At 48.9% G+C, this 24,379-nt stretch overlaps 2 protein-coding genes across 5 annotated transcripts in view; both read right to left on the bottom strand.

Moving 5' to 3' along the window:
* Window positions 1-1,301: 1,301 nt before the first annotated feature.
* RPL26L1 (ribosomal protein L26 like 1) lies at window positions 1,302-8,041 on the bottom strand. Its single transcript, XM_006183428.3, is given in 4 exon segments — window positions 1,302-1,663; window positions 2,342-2,491; window positions 7,369-7,545; window positions 7,937-8,041. Coding segments are annotated over 4 exon segments (543 nt in total). The 5' UTR covers window positions 8,027-8,041; the 3' UTR covers window positions 1,302-1,537.
* A 4,780-nt stretch (window positions 8,042-12,821) lies between these two features.
* Window positions 12,822-24,379, bottom strand: part of ERGIC1 (endoplasmic reticulum-golgi intermediate compartment 1) — a 99,936-nt gene continuing 88,378 nt past the window's right edge. For all 4 annotated transcript variants that reach the window (XM_032465085.1, XM_032465084.1, XM_032465087.1 and 1 more), the window contains one exon: window positions 12,822-14,618. In XM_032465085.1, the coding sequence (XP_032320976.1) occupies window positions 14,511-14,618 (108 nt within the window). In that variant the 3' untranslated portion in view covers window positions 12,822-14,510. The remainder of the gene's footprint in view (window positions 14,619-24,379) is intronic.

The raw sequence follows: 24,379 nt of genomic DNA on the forward strand, positions 1-24,379 counted from the left end.
CCCTGGAGAAAACCTCTTCCCTGCGCCTAGGGCGACCCCCTGCCAATCTCTGAAAGACAAGGCTTCTGCTGAGCTCCCCGTGCTTTATGCACGGAATCTCAAGGACTAAGTCTGGCACCTCTAATGAGGTAGGCACTCCTCTCATCTCCATTTTATAAAGAATAAAACTGAGGCCCAGAGAGGTTACGCCGTTTGCCCCGGGTCACACAGCTAGGGGCTGACTGAGCTGGGATTAGAGCTTTCAGTTGATGCTAAATTCCTGCTTTTGATCAGGCCCTGCTGTTCACATGGCTGATGAGAAGCAATCTGGCATGATCTGGGAGGATTACAGCTCTCAACTATCACTTGTACTGAGCAAGTTGCTGAAAAGAAACCAAATCTGACTCCTAGGAGAAATATCATAATTTAAGTTTAATGATGACAGTAACGGCGGGAGCCTTGGGCCCAGACCAGGCATCCAAAGAGGTCATCCTACTGTGAATTTAATCTAGTGTGAAATCTGACTTTTATACAAATTTGGAGTCCTAAAACATGTGCCTGGATGAGAATGAAGACAGAACTCAAATTAGAAAAACAAACTAAGCCCTTACTGGTCGACCTAGTTATTATGCTTGCTAGACAGAACAGCTCAATATGCTAACACAGCTACTGTGTGTGGGCACCCACTCTATTTTATGTGCTGTGGGTACATATACATACATCCTAATCGACAATTTCCCACATTTCCCTGGTCATAAGTATCATACAAGGGCCGTATGAAAAATACACAGGCACACGAGACCTTAAGAGGTCTCTCTTCAGACCTGCTGCATCACAGAATCTCCAGGCAAAGAGGCGGAGACTCTTAGCAAGCACCCAAGGGACTCCTAAAATCTGGGGAGTCTGGTGGACTGCTGTTCTAATCTTCACAGCCTTGCAGATAAGCATTCCCGGCTTCTTACATAGAACAGGGAAACAGAGGCTCACAAAATGGCTGTCCAAAGACCAGAGCCTACTCTTAAGTCAATGTCACAAAGTCAGAATGTGCACATTGAGTTCTATGGTTTGTGAGCTTACCAATCTTTTGTGAAAAAAATCGTTGCTTTTTTGAGTGCAAAGTGAATGTCAGAATTGGAAACAAGTTAACTGGACAGTAACAGCAATGTTAGAATGCACCCACTCACACTTTCAAAGTGTGCTCAGAAATAGCCCATTTGATCCTGGCATTTCATTTCTGTGTTTTCCATGAGACAGGAAGGCAGTGCAGGTATTAGCATCTTTTTTCTGTAGATGAAACACATGAAAGACTGGCAGTGGGGAACTGAAAATATGATGGATTTTATCTATAAAACAATAAATACCACTCAGGACTAGAAAACATTTCCAGGTCTTCTTCATAAAATTATTAATTGAAACAGCAAAAGCAGATTTACAGAGACACATCAGTAACAAAACAGGAAGGAAACGAACTGTTCCAGAGACATCTTGAAAAGTTTCAAAGGAATACACATCAGGCAAATAATCTACAGATAAACCGTGGCTGCGCCACAGGTTAACTTCATTTCTGCATTTTCTCAGTAAGTTCTTTACATTTGCCTTTCTCTTTTCCAACTTGTCGAGATTTGGCTTTGTGTTCAAGGATTTTTTTCCGATCTTTGTCCAGTTTTAGCCTGGTGATAACCACCTGTTAGCATGAAAAAACAAACAGATCTTAATTTTTTTTTTTAAGTGGAAAGGACTTATAACTATAATTATCTTATACAGCAGATCTCCCCCTTGACAACAGCAGCTTGGGTTCCTTCTCCTGCTACCCAACCTCCTACCTTCTAACTCCCGAGGATCTAGGACACCATTTAGACAGTTCAGTGATGAATTATCATTTGGGTTGTGAAAAATTATACTACCAACTTGGATGATTTGTTTATCACCCCTTGGCTGGCAAAATGTGTTGTTTCAAAAATACCTGCATTCTAACTGGCTACTGGCAATACAGAGATCATAAAGATGAGTAAGGCCCAACCATTCTGCCCTTAAGGATCTGAAACTGCAGAAGAGAGATGCTGCAATACCATGTATAAAATGGGAGTGCAAAGGAGGAACAGTGTATTCCACTGGTGGGTGAGAGGGCCCCAGGAAGAGGTAGGTGTTCTCTCTTCTCCCCTGGACATCACCTGGTAAGGAAGTGATGCCTGGAATGCCTGGAACACTCCTGCGACCAGCTTGGAGATGCGGACTTCACCGAGGATGACAAAACAGACAGGTCTGCCTGACCTCCTGGAAGCCCTTATGATGGCCACCTGTGCAGACGGTACCGACACCCAACAACTCCAGCAGGAACGTTATGCTCCCTGGCCGGTACCACTGCTTGGTCCCGGCTCAGGTGAATGCCCACGGGGACAGTCGTGCCATTAGCCTTCTCACGCTGCACCCGCTTGATGTAGATGACACGTTTCTTTCTGTACCCCTGGACTCCCTTGCCGATCTGCTGACCTTTGTAGTGTCGTCAAACCCCCTAAGGGAAAATACAAGACATTCCTTGAACTAGGACTGGTCATCACAGGACTAGTCCTGAGAGTAAAAAAAATTATAATCACTGTACACCTAAAACTAATACAATGTTATATGTCAATTATAGTTCAATTAAAAAAGCAAGTAAAATTAAAAATGCATATATAGAATTACCCTCAAGACCTAAATAGAGAAGAATGGTAAGAGAAATTACACTGAGATTCTCATGCAACCACCTAAAATCTGTTTCAAGAAATAATCCATGACCTAGGAAGATGCTCAAGATGTGATCTCCTGAGAAAAAAGACTACAAACCTACATGTAGAATACAGCCTGAATCTTGTGTGTGCATGTTTCATATATATGGCATAGAACACGATGAAATGAAAATATATCCAAATGTCAATCATGGTTGCCATTGGGCAAGAAGCAGAATTACAGATGGCTATTTTAAAATGTAAAGTCTTCCAAATTTCAACATTTCTACAATTAATTCAAATATCTTATAATCAGAAAAAAATTAAAATGCTAAGTTACAATCTCGTGGGCTATTTTTGCATAATAAAAATCTGCTCACACTCCAGTTCTATTCAAAAACCAACTCAACTGTGGTTTCCCTAAAGGCAAGAGCCCATTAAACAGCAGCCATAATATAAGTGATGTTAACCAATACACAGAGAGAAAATACCACATAGAAAGAACTGGAAAATCTCGATACAGCTAGAATGTCTACCTAGGTTGTTCAGCTTACTCACCAAGGCGATGTTCAGGCTGAAAAGACAACAGCCATGCATGCTTCAGTGAAAATCCACCACAGTCCACATGAACAGAGATTCTCATGTGGAAAAAAGTCTGTGAAAAAAGCCCCTATTAACAATCATCAAGACTGAAGAAAGCTGTTAATAAAACAAGTCAAAGGAACGCCCGTGATAGAGCAGTGGACAGACCAGCAAGGAGGGAGACGGGCTGAGACTAAGTGGGCTGGACTGGAAAGGTGAGGGAGGAGAGGCAAGGATGACATCCAGAGTCTGGCTGCGCACCTGGATGGATGGATATGCCTTCCCCAGAGATGGCAATTCAGCCTGATTTCACTTAGGGAGCTGGTGGTGAGAGAAGAGAGCAGAATGTAGAAATATGGGAAAAAAAAAAAAAAAGTCAACATTTTGGAAGAGCTTGCCAAAGAGATTGAAGCAGCCAGAGAAAATGGGAAACCAGAGGAGTGTGGTGTTACAGGAGCCAAGAGAAGGTCAAATGTCGTGAATGATCAACTACTGGAGGGGTAAAGTAACAGATATGACAAACTGGTCGCTGGTGGTCATGGCCAGAGTGCTTTTGGTGGAGCAGTGGGATGGAAGGCGTTTCCACTAAGGCGATGAGTTCACCAGAGGTGAGACGGCGAAGGTGAAAAAAGAGACCCAAGCATCTCGGGTCTGAAGAGGATGAGAGAGAGGACATGTGCTCAAGGGAGACGTTAGTTAAGGGACTTTTTTTTTTTAATTTTTAAAGAGGAGGAAACATGAATGTGCTTAAATGCTGGTGAGAAGGAACAAGTTTGGAGGAAGAGGTAAACTGCAGAGAAAGGGGCTAATGGACAGAAGGATCTCAGGAGGGGGGAAGAGTGGTGGGTGTCACGGACTGGGGCAGAAGGATACCTTTAGATAGAAACAGGGATTTCGCTTCCTCTGTAAGAGGAGAGGACGAAGGCGGGAGGGTGGAACTCAGGTAAACCAGAGGGCTGGAACAGGAGCTCTGGAAGTTCCTGGACAATGGGTTTGGTTTCCTCTATCAAGCAGGGGGAATAGTCAACCGCTCAGAGAAAGCGGTAGGTGAGATTCAGAAGCTCCCAAGAGAGAAAAGGCAGTTTTAACAAACCTAATTGTGACTGTTTTATTCTCCTAACGGACAAGTGCTTACCCAGTATGGCTTTTGGAGTTAGAGACCTGAATTCCCGGCTCAGGCGCTCATTTTCTATACTATTTCTTTATGACTTAAACTAAGTTTCATTTTCTTCATATCTAAAGAGAACAATTCATCCTCCGCCCTCAAAAATGGCAGCTCCGTCTCCCTGCCCTCTTTTTCTTTAGCTCACGGTCCAGTTCCATCTAGTCCATAGATTTTCATTCATTCAGTATTGACTGTGCCCTAGCTGTGTGCCAGGCTCTGCACTGAGGTCCGGTAACAAAAGAAGTTCTCTGGCCTCGTGGACCTTACTTTGAAGGGTAGTAAGCAGTTAATAGGTAAACAGGCAAATATATGAGCACTAATTGGGAGAGGGCAGATGGTGATTAAAAATGGTCTGCGTCGTATCAGGGTAATGACTACATGGTTTTACATTTGGCAAAACTCACCTGTGCATTCTACTGTACATAAATTATGCCTCGGTTGAAAAAAAAAAGAGATGTCAAATTGTGTTCCTTGCTATGAAAGAAAAATAAAGGATGCTATGCTAAAACATAGCTTAACTATCTGGGAACGCTTTTCTGAGGAGCCAACATTTAAGATAAGACCTCAAAAATGAGAAGTTAGCCAGGTAAAGAGGAGAAGAGCACTCCAGGCAGAGGGAGCACTCTGGACAAAGACCCAGAGGGTGCATTTAAGGACCCGAAAGGCCAGTGTGTTGGAAGTACAGAGCATGTGGGGGATAGTGAGATGAGAAGAGGGCAGAGTATTAGACCAGAACTGGATCACATGGGGCCTTGTCAATGATTTAGATTTTATAATTAGCACGTCAGGCACCACCGATAGGATCTGATTTGCAAATAATGCCACTCTGGAGGATGGACTAGAGTAAGAGGGGAAGCTGCAGATGCTGTAAATGAAAATGGAAATATAAAAAAGTGGTCAGAGTCAAGACTTACTTTGGAGGTAGAATCAATAAGAATTAGTGATAGATTAGAAGAGAAGGGTCAAGGGAAGTTGTTAATAATAATTTAAAGGTTGATAGCATGCGCAAGTGGGGAGATAGTAGTGTCACTTACTGAGGTGTGAAAGATGGGAGGAGAATCAGATTTTAGAGGCAGTGAGAGTGTCAGGATCAAGAGGATCCTTGCATGAGAAGCTTGAGATGTCAGTGAGACAGCTAAATAAAGATGTTCAGCAGGCAGTTAGATCTACAGGGCCGAGGTCAGAAAGATGGTTTGGACTGGAATATACAACAGGGAGGTGTTAGCACAGGGCAGACATTTAAAGCTCTAGGAATACAGATTATCATCGAGGTGGACAATGTAGGCAAGACAATGGAAGACCAGGTGCCGGCCCCGACCAACTCCAGCAGTCAGGGACCAGACAGAGGAGAAACGGCTTGCAAGGAAGTCTGAGGAGTCAGAAGTAAACTGTGAACCTAAACAGAGAGACTATTTCAAGAAGGAAGGCAGTGACACCTATGCCAAGTGCTGCTGAAAAAGTCAAGGACGGTGAGACCAAGATGTGCCCACTGAATTTAGTCGCCAAGAGGTTACTGGTGATGTCAGCCAAAAGCAGTTTCTATAAAGTGGTGAGACAGAGATTAGACTGGAGAGCGTCCAAGAGTGAGTGGGAGGTGAGGAACTGCCCTCACCTTGAGGAGGTTGGCCATCCACGTAGAGAGCAGTAGCTGGAAGGAAATGTGGGGCTGGGAAAAGAATCCAAAAATTTCCAGTTCTTTTGCAAGACTGAAGAATCTGACAACAAGGAGCCTGCATTTCCCTGTGGCAGCAAAGGGCTGAGGGTGGACGACTATCTCCTTTAAAAGAGCCCATTTCCTTTAATCTGCCTAACCAGCCCCTGCAGGCATCTGCGATTCCTCCATTCTAGAACGTGTCTGATGGGAAGGATCTGGGAGGCGAGGTTGAATCATACCTCCAGACTATTCTTCCCACTCTATTCCCGTCACACTCTCAGCCTAACTGATCCCCTGATTCTGATCGTTTCCTCCTCAGACCTTCAGGGTTCCAGTGCCTTAGATGATACACCAAATCCTTATTTCATTCTCTAAAATAATATTCTTAACGGGGGGAGGTTGGCAGGGGTGGCTTTTGCTTCCCAGGGACATTGAGCAGTATCTGGAAATGTTTCTGCTTGTCCTGACTGTGAGGAGGTGCTACTGGTATCCAGTGGGGAGAGGCCGGGGATGCTGCTAAACCTTCCACAGTGCACGGGAGAGCCCCCCACAGTAAAGAATTATCCAGCCCAAGATGTCAATAGCGCTGAGGTTGGGAAACCCGGTTCTAACATGTGAGCTCTATGGTAGCAGGGGCCTTGTGGGTCCTGTTCACTGCTGGTCTTCCAGGGAACAGTGCCTGGCAAGTGCTCAATAAATAAATACTCCTTCAAGGAATGAACCTAGCTTCCAGCCTGTTTTACTCACCCCCACTTCCCTACCACACTTCCTAACCCTAAGCGCCAGTCACAGAGAACAGAGGGCTCAGACTTTCTCACATGGGTTATACTCTCACAATGTCACGCCTCTGACTTGCTGCTGTTTCTCCATTCTTCTTGCCAAATCCAGTACCATCAAATGCCCAGCTTCCACTAAGCCAAATGATACCAAAACGTTACTCTTATCGCAATATTTTTCCCCTGTAAATTCTGGTTTAAAGAGCCACCCAGAGCAATGCTAACTAGCAGCCTCCGGACTAAGTAAAAAAGGAGAAATTTGCCTGGTTGGCATAACATATTTTTTTCAAATTAGAACTGAATGGGAATGCTCTTAATTCAGCTGGGCAGGCGCTCTCTAGTGGCTCCTGGGCCCAACTACTGGTCTAACACCTCTACAGGGTAGCATTACTTGCCAGGGTTCCGAAGGCACGTAAATCTAAGACTCCCCCACGTCCAAGCACACTCAAGCAAAGGCGGCGACCCAGCGCCAAGCTGCTGGGTAACTAGAGCCCGGGGGACACGTACCTGGACCTCGTCGTCCTTGCGGATGGGCATGGAGCGGACGTTGTACTTCTGCCGCAGCTCCTTGGAGAGTGGCGACGACGTGATCTTCCTGCGCACGTGGGACGGGGCACTGAAGTGCCGTTTGCGGTTTCTGCTGCGGTCCGAGGTCACGAAGGGATTGAACTTCATGGTGCCCGTCTGCAAAGAGAGGCGAGGGAGGGAGCGAAGGAGCGCTCAGCGGGGTACCACGACCTGCTCTCCATGCGGGACACGGCTCCCCATCACCGCGCAAGCGCTCTAGGGAGGAGAATGAAGGCTGTGAGGGGTCTGGGAGTTAGACCGGGTAAGACGTACGTGGGGGTGCGTGTCTGCCTAGAGGGATGTGGGGCGAGGGCGGCACTGGGACTTGAGGCTGACAGAAGGAGGAGGGCTAGGGCTGAAGAATGACCTGTGCGAAAAAAGGTCATTCGGGCGGGGGATTAGGCAGAGAGACTTCTGGGGAGGCAGGCAGCCCCCCGGCACGTGGGGAAGGGGCCTATGGAGCGCAGGGCTTCACTGTCGGAGAACACCCGAGCCTCTACTCACGCACCAAGCAGCGGCAGGGCTCAGACCATGGGCGCGCAGGGCCGGAAGTGAGGCTTCCTTGCTGCGCAAGCGCAGAAAGAAAGCAACGTTCCATTCCCGTTGGACCGAAACTGAATAGCGCCCCCTGTGGGTCGGTGGGATCGCAGTGCCTTGTTTCAAGGTGCCATGGGATCTCTAGGCGGCTCCGCGGTTCTAGCCCGTAGCCCGAGTGAGCTGTCGCCGCTGGGGAGAAGCGGCACTTTTGTAGGGCCTGGCATAAAGGCTTGCTGGTGTTCTTTTAATAGGTACATTAGCAATAGTCTCTCTCCTACCCAAAACTCTTTGCCCCTGTTACTCTCCGCAGAGGTCATCTAGGCATATGGCCGGGGTGATTTAACGTCACGATTCTCTAAATGCAATCGGCTGATTTGCTGCTTCAAAGTCACCGGGAAGCCTGTTTAAAATGCAGATTCTTGTGTTCCACCACAGTCTTACCAAACTAGACAGTCAGAGTAAGGGAGTCAGAATTTAAAACAAGCTCTTCCCCTCACCAAAGATTTTGAAGCGCACCAATGTTTGAGGTAATTGCGAATCTACCTGGCTTTGAAAAACTTCCCCTCAGTTTTTTTTTAGCCCTTTTCGGAAGAGCTGAGGTTGGCGAGTGGGATCTGGACCCAAGTGCCTCTTCATGTTGCTGGACCTTGGGAAGACTTTTCCATGTTTCTGAGCCTATTTCCATATCTGTGAAATGGGGATGATCTTAGTAGATGGCTCCTAGAATAGTTACGAGGACTAAATGAGTTAATCCGTTTAATGTGTTTAGAATAATGTCTGGACATAGCGCTCAATTACAGCCGGCTGATATTCCTAATGAAAGCAGAGGTCTCTACGTAGGGCTTGCTCCAGGACAGTCCCTAAGGCGAGGCCTCACCGGGGTCCTCACGATCAGACTTCTGCCATTAACTTCTGATGACGCAAATTGTAAGCTTCCCGTGTTTGGTGTAAACATGTGCAATGCGCCACGCTGATGGAAGCTCGGGGTCGTGCTCTCCCCACTCCTCTTTTTTTTTAAACTCTGCGAGAGTCTTCTAGCGCATCTAGTGCAGCCGGGACTCTCCGAGAGCACCTGCGAGTTTGTGGCCACTGCCCCGCCCCACTCAGCCCGGCCCCGCCCACCCCGCCCTGCCCTGGCCGCCTTCGGCTCCTGTTTTCCCCGCCCCGTCCCGCCAGGTCGTGCCGGAGCTCCGCCTCCCGCCCCCGGAAAGACAGCCCAGAGTCCCGGTACCACCCGAAAGCTCGTCAGGCCGAGACTCCCTTTGCGCGCGGCCCCTGGGAATGAAACGCTGTTATGACTGAGTGCCCACAGGCAGTCACAGAGTTCTCAGAGGAGCCCTTACAGTGTTGATCAGGCCCAAGCCCTTTGATAAATGCGTTCATTCATGTATTCATTCATTCATTCACTTACCCACTGGCTCCTTCTCTGTTCATTCATTACTTCCCTACCGCACTCATTCATCGTCAGTCAGCTGCTCATTTACTCACACATTCATCCATTTGCTCATTAACTTTTTCATCGTTTATTTGGTACCTACATGGAGCCACAGGTACAGGGCTAGATCAGAGAGATGGGGGAGGAGTGAAATCTGGTCCCTGCTCCCAAGGAGCGCAGGGCCTCACTGGTGAAGGGCAGCCATGTGAGGGCGTCTCATTTCCCAAGGTAATCAAGAGGCGTTCACTATCAATCAGGGCGGGGAAAGCATTTCTTTACCTGCCCCCTGTGGTGTCTCAACAAAATTAAGACCGGTACAATGCCATCACCAGATAAGAGGACAAAAGCCTGAGGTTCCGTTATTCTAATTAGGATTTAATGGGATTGGCTACTATCCTGCCTTGTACCTCCCTTGGAGACATGCATAGGGACTGGTGTAGAAGTCCCGGGACCTAGAACAGTGCCTGGCACAGAGGAGATGCCCGGGGAATATTTTTATGTCTCCAAGGCAGAAGGTGATGCGGTGGGGAAGAGCCCTGGATTCTGACTGCCTGGGTTGGAGCTCCATCATTTCCTGGCTCTGTAGCTTTGGATATTTAGTCTCTTGGTCACTCATTTTCCTCATCTGTGAAATGGGAATAATAAGTACTTACCTTATCAGTTTGGTGTCAGGATTCAGTGAACCCCTAGCACAATAACTGGCACAAAGTCAGCACTTAAGTAATGGTAGAAATTATTATGTATTAAAGGGATGAATAATCACAGCTGGTCATATTAGGCTGAGCATTTACTGTCGGGCATTGTGCTAACAGCTTTACAAACATCACCTTATTTAATCTGGTAAACAACCCTTGAAATTGTCCCTTTTACAGGTGAGAAAACAGGTTCTGAATGAGATGGGAGCAGAGGCTGATCTGCCAGTAGATACTCAATATGGTTATTGTTGGCAATAAAGATGAGGAGATCCAGTTATTAACATGGAAAAGTGTCTATTTATTACGTGAGCGAAAAAGTAAACTACAAAATAACGTTAAGAGCATGATCCACTTTGTTGATGGAAGCCTATCGCTAAGATATTAAGTGATTATCCCTGATTAGTGGGATTATGGGTGAGTTTAATTTTCCTTTATTTCCTTTTTGCTCTTTTGTGCTTTTCCTCCAATTGGTATGAACATGTATTATTTGTGTAATTAAAACTGTGTTGTAATGGTTAAAGAGCCCCGATGTTCAACTCAACTTTCCTCTGCAGGCTGTTTTATGAGGAAGAAAACAGAAAACAAAAAAGTACCCTCACTACTTTAAATCCTCGTTTTTTTGGCGGGGGTGGTGGGTGGTCAGTTCACCCTTTTGACACAGATGATTGTGGGCAGGAAGGCAGAACCATACTGTTCTTCGTAACACTGGAGTCAGGAGGACGTGGGTTTGAATTCCAGCATCACCGCCTGGTAGCTGTGTGACTGAGATAAGTTCCTACATCTCTGTTTTCTGCTTCCTAAAAAGGAGGGAACAGCCTTGTAGGATTGCTGTGAGGACTGAGAAACACGAGGCCTGAACATGGAGAAGGCCCAGTCATTCGTAGCTATTACTACACGAGTTGAGACCAAAATAATTTCTTTGGGTCAGAATAAAGTGCACGGCCTCATCAACACATGACTGACAGAAGACAACTGCTGGGGGTGGGGAGGAGGGTCTTGGGTGAATGTTCTCCACACTGTTCCCCCTGGCATTCCTGGACCTCAGCCTCTATCTGCTGGAGCAGCTAATGAACCAGCTTAAGAAGGGATTAGGAACACGAGTGACCTGCCACATTGAGAAAATGTGTATCTTTGTTTCAGACAAGAACCAAAACCGAGCTTGAGACATTTAGTCATAAAAACTAACTATACAGCTGCCTTTTATCAGCCCCATGGCTACACCCCACCTCTTCCCAAGCTTCACAGGCCCCCTGCCCACCCCAGGCAGTGTGGGCTCGGCACGTGAGGGTCTCTCCTCACTGAAGCCCCTCTCCAACTTCACCTCCTCTGCAGGGGCAACACCTCCCCGGGAGAAGACATCTCTGCCTGAACCACCAAGGTCCTTACATATACGCACACTATACTCCGCACGTGGTTAGGTAACTGAAAAAATTGTTCCAAGGGAGAAATCATAAAAAAAATGACACATACATGACTTAAAGGTTTTCTGTCAACTCAAAACACATTGGCCGATCTTTTGACCCTGAAGCAAAGCTTTTTCACTGAGAAAACTTTCTCATTGAGAATGCTGGAGTTCTCCTTCATCTTCCCTGCATAAACCATGTCCTTACATAAGCCAACCCCAGGTTCCGGGTTTTGGTTTCTTTAGCATGGAGTGAGAGTTTAACATGCTTTCAGGGTGAACATAGAATCCTCCAGGACTTTCCCGCCCTCAACTTTTTTCAGTGGATTGAATTTGGTAGCATTTTGAGGAGGGGATGGTAACTCCCCTTTATTAGGTCTCTTCAAAGTATTCAACTCAGTTTTGCTAGATTCTTTCATTTTTCAACCGTATTTCATGCATTAAGTGAGTCACATCACTACAGTGTAGCAAAGCTGGCCCTAACACATGTAACTGACGACCAGCAGGCATGTGCTCTTGACTGTGAGCTCTGAGCGTCGCAGTGTAACTCCAGTATCACACAGGATGTGAAAGCGAGATCAGGGAGAGGAGGGTACAGCTCAGTGGTAGAGCGCATGCTTAGCACGCAGGAGGTCCTGAGTTCAATCCCTAGTACCTCCATTAAAAGAAAAAAAAGTAAGTAAACTTAATTACCTCCCCCCAGAGAAACAGATGTGTGTACAGTGTATACAGATGCTGAACTAATACCATATACCTGAAGCTTATAAAATATTTTTAAAAAGGAGAGAGAGAAAGGGGAGGGTCAGTGAAGACTCTTGCAGACTGGTTTGCTCTCACGTTTATCCCTCATGTGTTCATCCACGCCCGTGCTGTTCCAGTGCTGTTCCCAAGCCTTGAAGGACTGGGCAGCAGGTTGGCAAATACCCAATGAAGCCCCTTTCTCAGAGCTGATGCTGATCTTTTACTCTGGGAACACCTTTAGGGCACAACCACCATTTTTGAAAACTTACCAGGTATCACTCTGCTGCATACATGAGCTTGCTATGATCCCGTGTAATTTACTTCAGTATATTGTAGATTAATTTCTGCAACAGCCCCGTGAGGTTAAGGACCTGGCCTGAGGCCACACAACTGCCAAGTAGCAGATCAGGAAACATTCTGTAGGGATTCAATAAAGGAAGGACTGAATCTAAGGGGTCCTGACTTTCTGGTCATCCTCACAGACCTTTCCACACCTCCCAGTTTCTCTCCTCTAGAGGGAAATTCCATTCTGACTGTGATCCCAGCCTCCAGCCTCAATCAACTGGACAGCAGCACACAGCAGTATTTCTGAAAATTAGCCTTTTAATCTGTTTGAATCCAACGAGTGGGGAAAGAACAGAAACATTTTTTTTCCCCCTTGAGATTTTGTTTATAAGAACAATGGGTCAGAGGTGTCTCTTCCATAGGAAACTGACATCCCCTATGTCCTCGAGTTTTTTTTCTTTTAAATGCACAAAAGCAGAATTTCAGATCATGTGCATGCCACACATTTCCCCAGCCTGCCCTGCCCACCCCCAACAGGCACACGTATTCACATGCCCAAGGGGCTCCTTTCTGTAACTGCGGAGCAGAATGCAAAAAACAACCCGTCTGAGTGGGCACAAATACCAGAAAATAACCAAATGCAGTTTACACTCACATCAGTCAACTCATATGCAAAAGGGGAAGCTTTTCTACTTGGAATTTGGAGCCAAAAATTACAAATGGCTGACTTGAGCCATCCATATAGATAAAAAATGCCTTCCACTGGACACTTCCCCTTAATTACAAAAGTATGCAAACAATCTTGATATAAATGGGAAACAGGTGGGCGCCTCTGTCCCTGGGATGGGAGGGCATACCTCAAATTCCCTGGGTAGAATTCCTGCAGGACCACTGCCCCTCCCTTTCAAGCCTAAAGGGGAAGGGGGAGGGGGAGCAAAAGGGTAGGGACCCACCCAAGAGCAAGTGGGGAGACAGTGGAGCTGCCCCAGGGACCAGGAATGAGTTGGTGTGTGGCCAGCCAATGGGGGAGTTCAGTGGGCCAAACGGACCACAACTGGGCTGCTGAGAGGTCCGAGCACTGTGCACCCTGGGGAGCACAGGTGGACGTCCCAAGAGGGGAGAAGGGCTGGTCTGCTTTGCTTCCCCCACCTAAGGCCTTGGGACTGATGGCAGCCGCCTGGGAGAGGCTGAGACATGATTATTTTGGGATCGCAGAAAAGGATGACTTCCCAGTCACAGGCGGCCCCTCCACCAAGCAATGCTGTTGCCACGCGGCGTGGGGGCTGAGGCACATTGGCGGGGGGTTCAGAGAAATGAGATGAAGAGAGGAAGGGGAAATCCAGTGGGCAGACTTGAGTCTACACAGTTGCTGCCAACAACTGGGCATCTGCTTCTGGGGAGAAAAAGAAAGGGGTGGGGAGGGAGGCCTGGGCTGTGGGTCGGGCAGAAGCGAGGGCTCCAGCTCCAGCGCCACATCTCAGGGGCTTGCCTGGGAGGTACCATTCTCTGATGAAGGCTCTGGGTGGGAAGTACCTTTGGGCAGTCTGGTCCAAAGCCCAGGTCTGCGGGTTGGCTGCCCAGGGGAGAAACCAAGTGATTAGTGCGTCCAAACGGTGGGGGCTGCGAGATTGTCAAAGCCTGGCTGAGAGCTGGTCGACGTGGATGCTGGGCTGCTCCCCTAGGAGGAACCGGACCGTAGTTCTACCAGGAGTGGTCCCCAACACCTCCAAGCCTTCCTTGCCTGACTTGGTCTTGGGGCTCCTCAGGGAAAGAAAGGGGCACCACGACATCAGGCAGTGTAATTCATCTCAAATTAAACATGGGGAAAAGAGGTAGCTGCGAACCTGTGAGCCGCGCTCTCCCTCCCCTCACCCCCAATTTGGGACACAGCCAGATCCCAGGCCAGACAGAGGGCAGGAGGAGACAGGGCACTGGAGGCAGGGCTGATGGTCTCCCTGGGTCCTCGGCCAGCAGGCCGGGCGGGTTGTCAATGCATCTTGCCCAGCTGGATCTTCTTCCAGGCCTCCGAGGCTGTGAAGATACACGAGTCCAGAATGCCGGCGACGGTGAAGGTCCCGCCAATGATGGCACAGATCTGAAAGGAGGGGAGGATCAGAGGTCAGCACTGGAAGAAGCACCAGGCCAGACCTCTCCCAAGTCACGAGATGACGAGCTTAGCAATTGGAGACGCTCCGCCCTATTGTGTCCCCCACAGTAACCCATGGGGTCTTGAACACACCCAGGGCACAAAAAACCCCATTCATTGGATGATGAATTAAATAATAACAAAAGTAATCATTATCAGTTCCTTTAAATCTCATATTAACCTTCTGAAAGTAAGGGGATTATCAGACCCATTTCAGAGGTGGGGAAACCGAGGCTTATAGGTAACTCCATTTCCAGAGTAAGCAGCAGAGCTGTGACTTGAACTCAGGCATGTCTTCAATCCCGGAGCCGGCAGTCTTACCTTCTACTCTAAGTTATCAGATATTTACAATCCCATTTGTAGATGAAGGCATGGAAGTTCGGAAAGGCAGTGCCATGGGCCCAAGGTCATATAACCGAGAAGTGGCAAAACTGGACTTGAACCTGGGTCAGACAGGCCCAGGCCCCAGTGCTGCCTGTGACTGAGGTCTGGGGTGGGCTGAACAGGCAGTGCTGGCCTGGATGGGCTGGAGTGCGAAACAAATCTTGCCTCACCCTCAGAAGCGTGTACTATATCAATGGAATGAGTAGTCATCAAATAGTCTTACCTATCAATGCAAAATTACAACCAAGGCAAGTGCTACAGAGGAGAGAGGGGCTTGGGGTGCCACCAGGAAGCTTGCAGTGGCGGACGGGGTGGGTGGGTGTAGCTCAGTGGTACAGTGCATGCTCAGCAGGCACGAGGTCCTGGGTTCCATCCCCAGCACCTCCATTAAAAAAAAAAAAAAAGAAACCCAGGAATTCCGCTCCTGGGCTTGTATCCAGAAGGAACCCTACTTCAAAATGACACCTGCACCCCAATGTTCACAGCAGCACTATTTACAACAGCCAAGACATGGAAACAGACTAAATGTCCATCAACAGATGACTGGATAAAGAAGCTGTGGTATATTTATACAATGGAATACTATTCAGCCATAAAAACTGACAACATAACACCATTTGCAGCAACATGGATGCTCCTGGAGAATGTCATTCTAAGTGAAGTAAGCCAGAAAGAGAAAGGAAAATACCATATGAGATCGCTCATATGTGGAATCTAAAAACAAACAAACAAACAAAGCATAAATACAAAATAGAAACAGACTCATAGACATAGAATACAAACTTGCGGTTGCCAAGGGGGCGGGGGGTGGGAAGGGATAGATGGGATTTCAAAATTGTAGAACAGACAAACAAGATTATACTGTATAGCACAGGGAAATATACACAAGATCTTATGGTAGCTCACAGACAAAAAAAATGTGACAATGAATATACATATGCTCATGTATAACTGAAAAATTGTGCTCTACACTGGAATTTGACACAACATTGTAAAAGGATTATAAATCAATAAAAAATGTTTAAAAAAAAAGAAAAAAAGAAAAGAAAACTTGTGTTAGGGAAAAGTTTCTTCTGGCCCTGTTTACTTTGGGGACCAGATAATTCTTTGCTGTGGGCTGTCCTGTGCTTTGAAGGACATGCAACAGTAACCTGGGCCCCCACCCGTGAGATGCCAGTAGTACCTCCTCCTCCCCATTGGGACAACCAAAATGTCTCCAAATATTGTCAAATGTCCTCTGGAGGTCCAAACTGTCCCTGATTACGAATGTGGTAGGGGGATGGTAACGGAGGCCACCTGTCTGTCTGGACTCCTCACTTCCTGCCACATAATAAGATAAGAACCACAACAAGACAGCATGTACACAGCACCCTTCTGTGCCAGGCACACAGTCTGAAATGCCTCATGCCTCCCACCTCACTGAATCCCCAGGCCAACCCTAGGACATGCTTCTACCTATATTACAGCCAGGGAAACTGAGGCACTGGGACACTCAATCACTCATCCGATGCCACAGTCATTAGTGGCTGAACCGAGTTCCAAACTTTGAAGTCTGCACCCTCCACGTGGCACTCTGCTGCGTCCCAGGCGTGAAACATGCCACCGTGCCGAATGACTGACTTTGCTTTGAAATTGTCAGGACTCCCCTTGTGATGCAGCAAGATGATGTTATGTTTTACTCAAAATTTTCTGGCCTACCTTTGAGTTGCTTTTTGGTGCCATGGAAGAATCAAAGCGAGGATGATGGAAGATAAAAGAAGTTCATAATAGGTTTGCAAAGAAATTTCAAATGTATTTTTCCCCTAAAGACATACTTTATGTCGTTCATAAAAACCAATACCACCTATCACATATGCCTAGGAGGGAGGTACCTCTTTGCTCGTGTATCTGTGGGGCCCAGAGAGGGAAATAACTTGTCCAAGGTCACACAGCAAGTGTGTGGCAGAGTCAAGTTTGTATGCGTTCAGAGCTCTCACTGTTTCCCCTGAGCCACTTAAATGACCACAGGACTCAAAAGAAGCCAATTCGGGCAGCCCCAGAGGGCCCCTGAGGTCACCCTGGAGGCCCCACCGGGTGGCCACCCAGCCACCGACTCTGGACCACTGGAGGACTCTGGGAGACAGCAGCGCCTTAATGGACCCCCTGGTGCCAAGTGGAGGAGGCCAGGAGACACAGTGGAGGCAAAAGGGAAGTGCGAACTGAATTGGCGTTTATTTTTAAAATGATATTTCCACGAGATGAGCTAAGCGGAGGCCTGTGCGGCCCAAGACAGACAGAGCAGGTCTGTATGGATGGCTTGTAAGTAGAGCAGCTGACATTCCAGTAATAACAGCCCCAGAAACCCGAGCAGCCCCCCAGGGAGACAGAAGGATGGGGGACGCTGGGGGGATTATTATGAAGTGTTTTCAGCAGGCAAGGCCCCTCCCGGCCAGCTTCAGACCATGACACAGGACCACTTTTCATGGAAGATGACGGCAGGGGAGCTGGGTTATTTTGGTAGAGTGGATCAGATGAGGAGAGATTTTATACCGCAAAATGCTTTTAGAGCTTGGATCAGAGGATAGGAAAATGTGACTTAAGTGCAATGGAGCAAATAATTAAAAAAAAATAAAAAAATAACCACACATACACACATATCTATATTCATCTACACACACACTGGGACCTGAGGGGGTCTATGAGTCACACGCACCTGGCACCTAGACTGAAGCCTCCTTTCACTGGGCTGGCCCGGAGCGGGAGACAACACAGACACTGAGGCACACAAGACATCACAGAGCTGTGGGGAAACCGAGGCCCTGGGAGCATGGAAGCTTCTAGGCAGCTGACCCCATCAGAGTGAGTTACCTTCTGCCTGAGGCTTGGGAGGCCCAGCAGGGAGCTCCCGTGCAAATCTGCTAATGTTACCCAACATAGCAGCACGTCTCCCATTAGCCTACATCTATTGAAGGTGCTGGTCACCCATCAACTAAGGAGGTGGGATCCTGGCACATTCCAGGGAAGGAGGTGGTCCTCAAAAGCTGAGAGAAATTGCAGCCCGCCTGCTGCTGCCATGGCCCCTGCTTTCATTATTTTGCCTTTGGCCTGCCTGTGCCTCGCCAACCTGCTTACATCCACAGGAGGGGACCAGTGTGAGGAGAGGCAGGAGCTGTGAGGAGAGGGTCTGGTGGTGCTCCCAGGCTGTGGCACTCCCTGGATTCCGACCCATGGGGGCCACAGAAACCCTCATCACGAGGAGGCTCCCACATCCGGACTCGCCCCAGAAGGTGGTCAGTCATGGCCCTTCCTCACTCTGAGAAGATCACAGTTCCTGCGTCTGAGGCTGCCCCAGATGGTCTGTCTGTCTTTGGACTCCGGCCCTACGTTGGTGGTGGCCAGAAAACCGGCTTCACCACGTTTGTGCCTCCTTGGCTGATGTGAGTTGAGGGGAAATGACCAACCACTGATGTTAGGAGGCTGAAGCAATCTTAAGAACACACAATAAAAGGGCTGGCGGAAGGGCAGAAGGGAGGATGGAGACTGGGTGTCTCCACGACCTGGGAGTATGGGGCCCAAGGTGAATGCAAACTAATAAAGAAGAAAACGCAGCAAATCACGCCCACGACACTGAGTTCCCTTGCCTGCTGCTCTGCACGCAGAAGAGCTGGGAGAACCAGGCCTCCGTGGTGTGCAGAGGCCGGGAGGCATGACCCTCCTCACCGCACACGGCAAAGGCAGGGGGCGGGGCGCTGGGAGCCCACTGTGCCCTTCTTGGCTGGGGCAGCAGGAAGAGCTCAGCCCTTCGAAGCTGAGTCCTGGCTGTCACTTCCTAACTCTGGACGTCGGAGAGCTTTCCTGAGCCTCAATTTTCTCATCTATAAAATGGGAAAACCACCCCTATTTTGCCAGTTGTCATACTGGAGGCAACGCCTCTGGAGTGCCTAGCACTTAGTAGGTGCTCAGTAAGATGGTACCCAAGCTCACCTTCCAGTTGACTGGCAGGCTCCAACCTTGTTGCTAAGATCCAAGTTTTCTAAACCTCTCTGAGACCCACTCTAAAAAGAATAATGGGTAAAAGATCACTTATTCCCCAGAGCAGGGCTCTGGGGCTCAATTTCCACTCTCTACCTGGCTTTTTAAGCAGAGGACAAGGGTGTCCCAGGCACCACAGGCAGATTCCTTGCAGTTGCTCAGGTCCCAAGCCCTCCAAGGACCCATTCTACAGATGGAGTAGCTGACACCTGGACTGCATACTTCCTCAGGTGAGCACCAAGAAGTGTTCATGATGAAGAACGTCCCTCGGGGCACCTCAGGCTAGAGGCTGTTTCCAGTCTTCAACCAGTCAGGGAGCACCTCTTACCTCCTCAATGCCCTACGTCAACCCTAGATTTCCTGGACGCCCCAGGGAGAGGAGACAGCAGAGGGACCTGCTCCACTTTTGGCTCAGTACATGTTTACTGAGTAAAGGAGTGAGAAAGAATGGATGAGAAGTCGGTGAGTGAGTGTGACAGCGAAGGAAGGAAGGAAGGAAGGGTCTTAAGAAAGGGGTAGGATTACCTCACACCAGCCAGAACGGCCATCATTGAAAAGTCTACAAATGACAGATGCTGGAGAGAGTATGGAAAAAAGGGAACCCTCTATGCTGTTAATGGGAGTGTAGATTGGATCAGCCACTATGGAGGACAGTATGGAAGTTCCTTAAAAAATTAAAAATAGACTCACCATGTGATCCAGCAATACCATGCCTAAGTATATACCCGGAGAAAAATAAAACTCAAAAAGACAAATCCAGTGCACCCCAATGTTCATAGTAGTACTATTTACAATAGCCAAGACATGGAAACAACCCAAACGTCCATCAACAGATGACTGGATAAAGAAGCTGTGGTATATTTATACAATGGAATACTACTCAGCCATGAAAAAGAATAAAATAATACCATTTGCAGCAAATGGTTGGACCTGAAGATCGTCATTCTAAGCAAAGTGGGCCAGAAAGAGAAAGAAAAATGCCATATATTATCACTTATATGTGGAACCTAAATAAACAAAATAAAATAAGGACACACACACACACACACACAGGAATGTTAAAAAAAAAAAAAGAAAGAAAGGGGCAGGAGAATTCCACGTCCCTGGCAGGGGGCAAAGGTGACCTGACACAGGGCTGTCAGCCAGGAGTGGGAGGGGGTCACGGGGGAGGAGACTCAGGATGGTTGGGGCCACTCCCATCGCTCCCTGAGCCTCCATTGCCTAACTTTTACAAACGGAAGGCTAATTCTCACCCCTCAGGACTGCTGTGGGGTTCAGTGAGAGTTTCCGTGTCACACGTACACCTTCGATGCCAATTCCCTTGGTCCCCTGCTCTGCCACACTGCGGTATCTCCCGGCTTTGAGGCAGGGGACAACCCCTGGGAGTGGGGGGTGGGGGATGAGCGATCAGAGCTGCTGAGCCGACACACGCACCCTCCTCTAGTCAGCAGCCCCCGCTCCAGAAACGGAGACAAGGACAATGGGATGTGCAGGCCCCAGTGAGTCTGGGAGACGCATGTCACTTTTCACTAGAGTCATCAAAAAAGTTCCTCTGTTCTGACGCAGAGACTTCTTCCCTGCGGGTCCCTCAGCTTCCTGACCTTCCACTATGGGGAGAGTGAAGACAGCTTGTCTACCTTGAAAAGGAGGGGGCGTGTGTGTGTGTGTGTTTGTTTCCCTGACATTTTCATCACGGCTCCTGATTCCTTATAACATAGAGAGGACGAGTTCCAACCACACTGGCTGGCGAGCTGAATCCCTCTGCTGTTCCCCCAGCACTATGGCTTTCCCAATCCATCACCCCGAATGCCTCCCTTCCCCGCCAAGGTTTACTTTTCCATAATGTGCAGTGGGAGAAGCACGAGGCACACCCCACCATGGTGGGGAGACTGGGGGCTCCAGAGTAAACACTCCTGGGGGCGGATCCCAGCTCTGCGACCCTGGCCAGGAAACCCAGTTTATCTCTCTGAGCCTCAGTTTCTCTCATCTGTGAAATGGGGTCCACTCTGAGGACCAAGATGACCTCTGCCTGGCTGCCTGATGGGCCGCTGCAAGTGTGCGGAAACTGTTCTTTCACTGTCTTCCTCCAGACAGCACTGCTTGAAAAGCTTGTGGAAAAGGCACAGTAGGAGGAAATAAATAATGAACAGGAGTCCCATCAGATGCCGGCGGCAGACAGACTGGAGCCTGGGATGAGAACACCGAAGCTGTGGCTGGGCAGAGGTGGGGGCCGTCGCGGAAGGGAAGCTGATGACTGGGCCCAGGAATGGTGGGGGTGGGGTGGGGGTGGGAGAGGAGAGGGTGTGGTGGTCTCCACCCAACGGTGTCATGCCTGCTAGACCCCCCCACTCCCACCCTTTAGTCCAGGGGCCTTTGGGGAGAGTGGAGTCCCTTCCCTGCCATTTTTTACAATGGCTGCAGCTGCAAAACACCCACCTCCTGCTTTGGGAAAAAACACCTTGGTTCAGCACCTACTATGTGCCAGGTTCAGCACCTACTATGTGCCATGCCTGAGAGGGTACTTTTTTCTGCCTTCTCATTCAATCCTTGCAAGTACTAGGGCAAACCGGGTGACCTCCATTTCACAGATGGGGAAACAGGCTCAGACAGGGACCAACTGGTCCAAGGTCACACAGCTACCAAGTCGGTAAGGGTGATGAGCATCCGGGTCTGGGAGGCTGCAAACTGGCCTGCTTTCTTCTGCTCCACCCCCATCCTGAATGTGCCCCTCAGTCCCCATCTTCCTGCATGGATGGCTTCTTTATATTTTGTTTTCTCAGCTCTGTTAAGTCCTACATATCAAATGTCCTTATTTCATCAGCAAAGCTGATGAAATAAAAAGCTGTGTGGCTGTAAATATAAATGCAGTTTGCAAAATGGAGCCCATGCCATCCTAATATTCCTTGTTCATCTCAGAACCTGCCTTAGAAAAGCCAGCCCCAGGGCATTCTGCTACGACTGCGATACCTGTGTTCAGACCCAGGTGGAGCAACCTGTCCCTGATAAACAACCTTCTGGAAGAACCAGCTTCACGCAAACGTCTGGAAGGATGGAAACTGAGGTTTTATACACATTTCCAAGCTTGAGTAACTGTGTTGCTAATTTAGGTTCTGCTCTGTTCCTCAAATAACAGAAATTGTCTTGGGGGGGGTGTGGACCAAGGTGGACACCCTCCACGTGCTTGCGCACTGTTCACACCTACTTCTCATCGACCATGTTATTCCAGGTCTGGAGACCAGAGAACACTTAGACCCAGCCCTGCCTTCCTGGAGCCGTGGTCCTGGGAGGAGAGACACATCGAGGGGAGACTGAGTAGGAGAGAATGGAGGCTCTGAACGGGCTGTCATCCCAGCCCAGCTACCAAGCTGCTCTTTTCCCAACTCACACATCTCAGTGGTAAAACATTCTCAGTTTTAAGTTTGTTTCCTCTCAGTATTATTATTATTTTTAACTATCCTATGCACCCTGTGCCCCAGGCACCTGCTGCCTTTTGTCAATGGGAAATCCTTGCAGGTGCCCAAACAGATGAGTGAGAGGTGGTTAGATACAAGCAGGAAAACCTGCACCCCGCCAGCCAGCTAGTCTTAGGTGGACAGTTTGCTAATTTTTTTATGGTTTGCATGTGCGTGACTGTGATTTTATCACAGACGCTCACAATATCTCCTTGATTCCTGCTATAATATTTCTCCTGACTCCTAGGATGAAAGTCGCTGTATCTAATGATCCTGGTGTCCTCTAAAGGGCTCCGTGGCTTCTGGAAGCCCTGCTGCTGGAACATCCTTGAAAGCCTTTGTTTTGGAAGATGGAGGCTCCCAAGCTGGTTGGCAGGGGTTGGGGGTGGGGATGTGGCAGAGGCAGGCAGGTTTTGGGGTCAAATCCCAGCCTTGCCATTTATTGGCTGTGTGATCTTGGATGAGTTTCTTTACCTCTCTGGGCCTCAGTCGATTTATATATAAAACAAGAATGACTTCATCTACCTGGGAAGGTTAAAGGAGATAACTGTAAAATTTCCTGGCACCTAGTAGACGCTTGATAAGCATAGTTATATGATCACTTCTTCAAGCAGCCATCCCTTGTGTTTTTCTGAGCACCCAGGTCCAGGGCAGGCCCCATGCTGGATGCTGGGACACAGGTGAGCCAGACCTGGAGCTCATCATCATCAGGCCTGGCACCTAGGGAGCGCAGTCTGAAGTCTGGGGGATTATGTCACCGGCCAAGAGCACCTTGAGGGCAGGGAAGATGTCCAACTCAGCTATCCCTGCTGCCCAGTGGAAGCGTGTCATCGCCAGCTGCTACTTTTTGGTGGGCAAACACTGTCACGGCCATACTGACCCAATCTGGTACTTGATGACCTCTGGCTGTTCCCCACAAATAGAATAAAACACACAAGGAAAGCGATGTGACACCACCAAAGCCATCCAGCCTGTCACTACAACCCACTTGAAGGCTGTCTCCGAAAAGGGGCTTTGCCAAGTGGCAGGGGCAGGGAACAAAAGTGCGTGTGTGGGAGGGGGCACTTTGAAGGGGACCACTCGCATATTGTTAAGCACCATCTGTTTATTCCCTCAGTGGTGGAATTTTCTGGAGCAGCACAAAGCGGAGGTCTGAGCAAGGTGCCCTGGGCGTCCCAAGAGAGGAGCGCTGGGCAGCCTGGGGAGACTTCCGGGAGGAGGTGGCCTCGTCTGTTCAGGCTTGGGGTGAACAGGTCCTTCCCAGACCATGAGACCCTGGAGGGGGCGACCCCGGATAAGCCAGGTATGTGTTACTTAGAATGCATCAGGGGGCCCCCCGCCTCTCCCCTCCACACCCCACACCCACCCCTCATTCCAGCCCATCCACAGCTGCCTCTGCAGCCTGCAGCCGCCCCATGACGACATCCTGGCCTACGCCCCCTCTTCACAGCCCCTCTAAGGAGCTATTTGCAGAGGCCCCCATTTGGGATTCAGAGGCTTTGCACACAAGTGTTTGATTTTAAAAGGAGAGAAAGAGAAGTCGCAGCAGGTGTCTCCACTTCCCTCCCAGCCCCACCCTGCCCGGCGAGGGCTCCCCAGGGGTCTTTGTGTCTGTATGTCTGTGTGGGAGCGTCATCCCCGCATCTGCCGCCCTGTGACAAGGGCCTTTGAAGCTCCACAATGACGCCATCTGCCAGGGACAGCCGGCTGGCTCACTCTGGGCTGACCCTACGGTTGCTGTGGCAACCAAGATGGCAACGCCGGGCCTTCAGAAAAACCACCGGACTAATGATGTCAGGAGGTTCCCTGCAGCATGGCCCGCACCCAGGTGGAGGTGGACAGGGCAGAGATGGAGGAGGGGCC

The sequence above is a fragment of the Camelus ferus genome, chromosome 22 (assembly GCF_009834535.1).
Source record: "Camelus ferus isolate YT-003-E chromosome 22, BCGSAC_Cfer_1.0, whole genome shotgun sequence".
NCBI lineage: Eukaryota > Metazoa > Chordata > Mammalia > Artiodactyla > Camelidae > Camelus > Camelus ferus.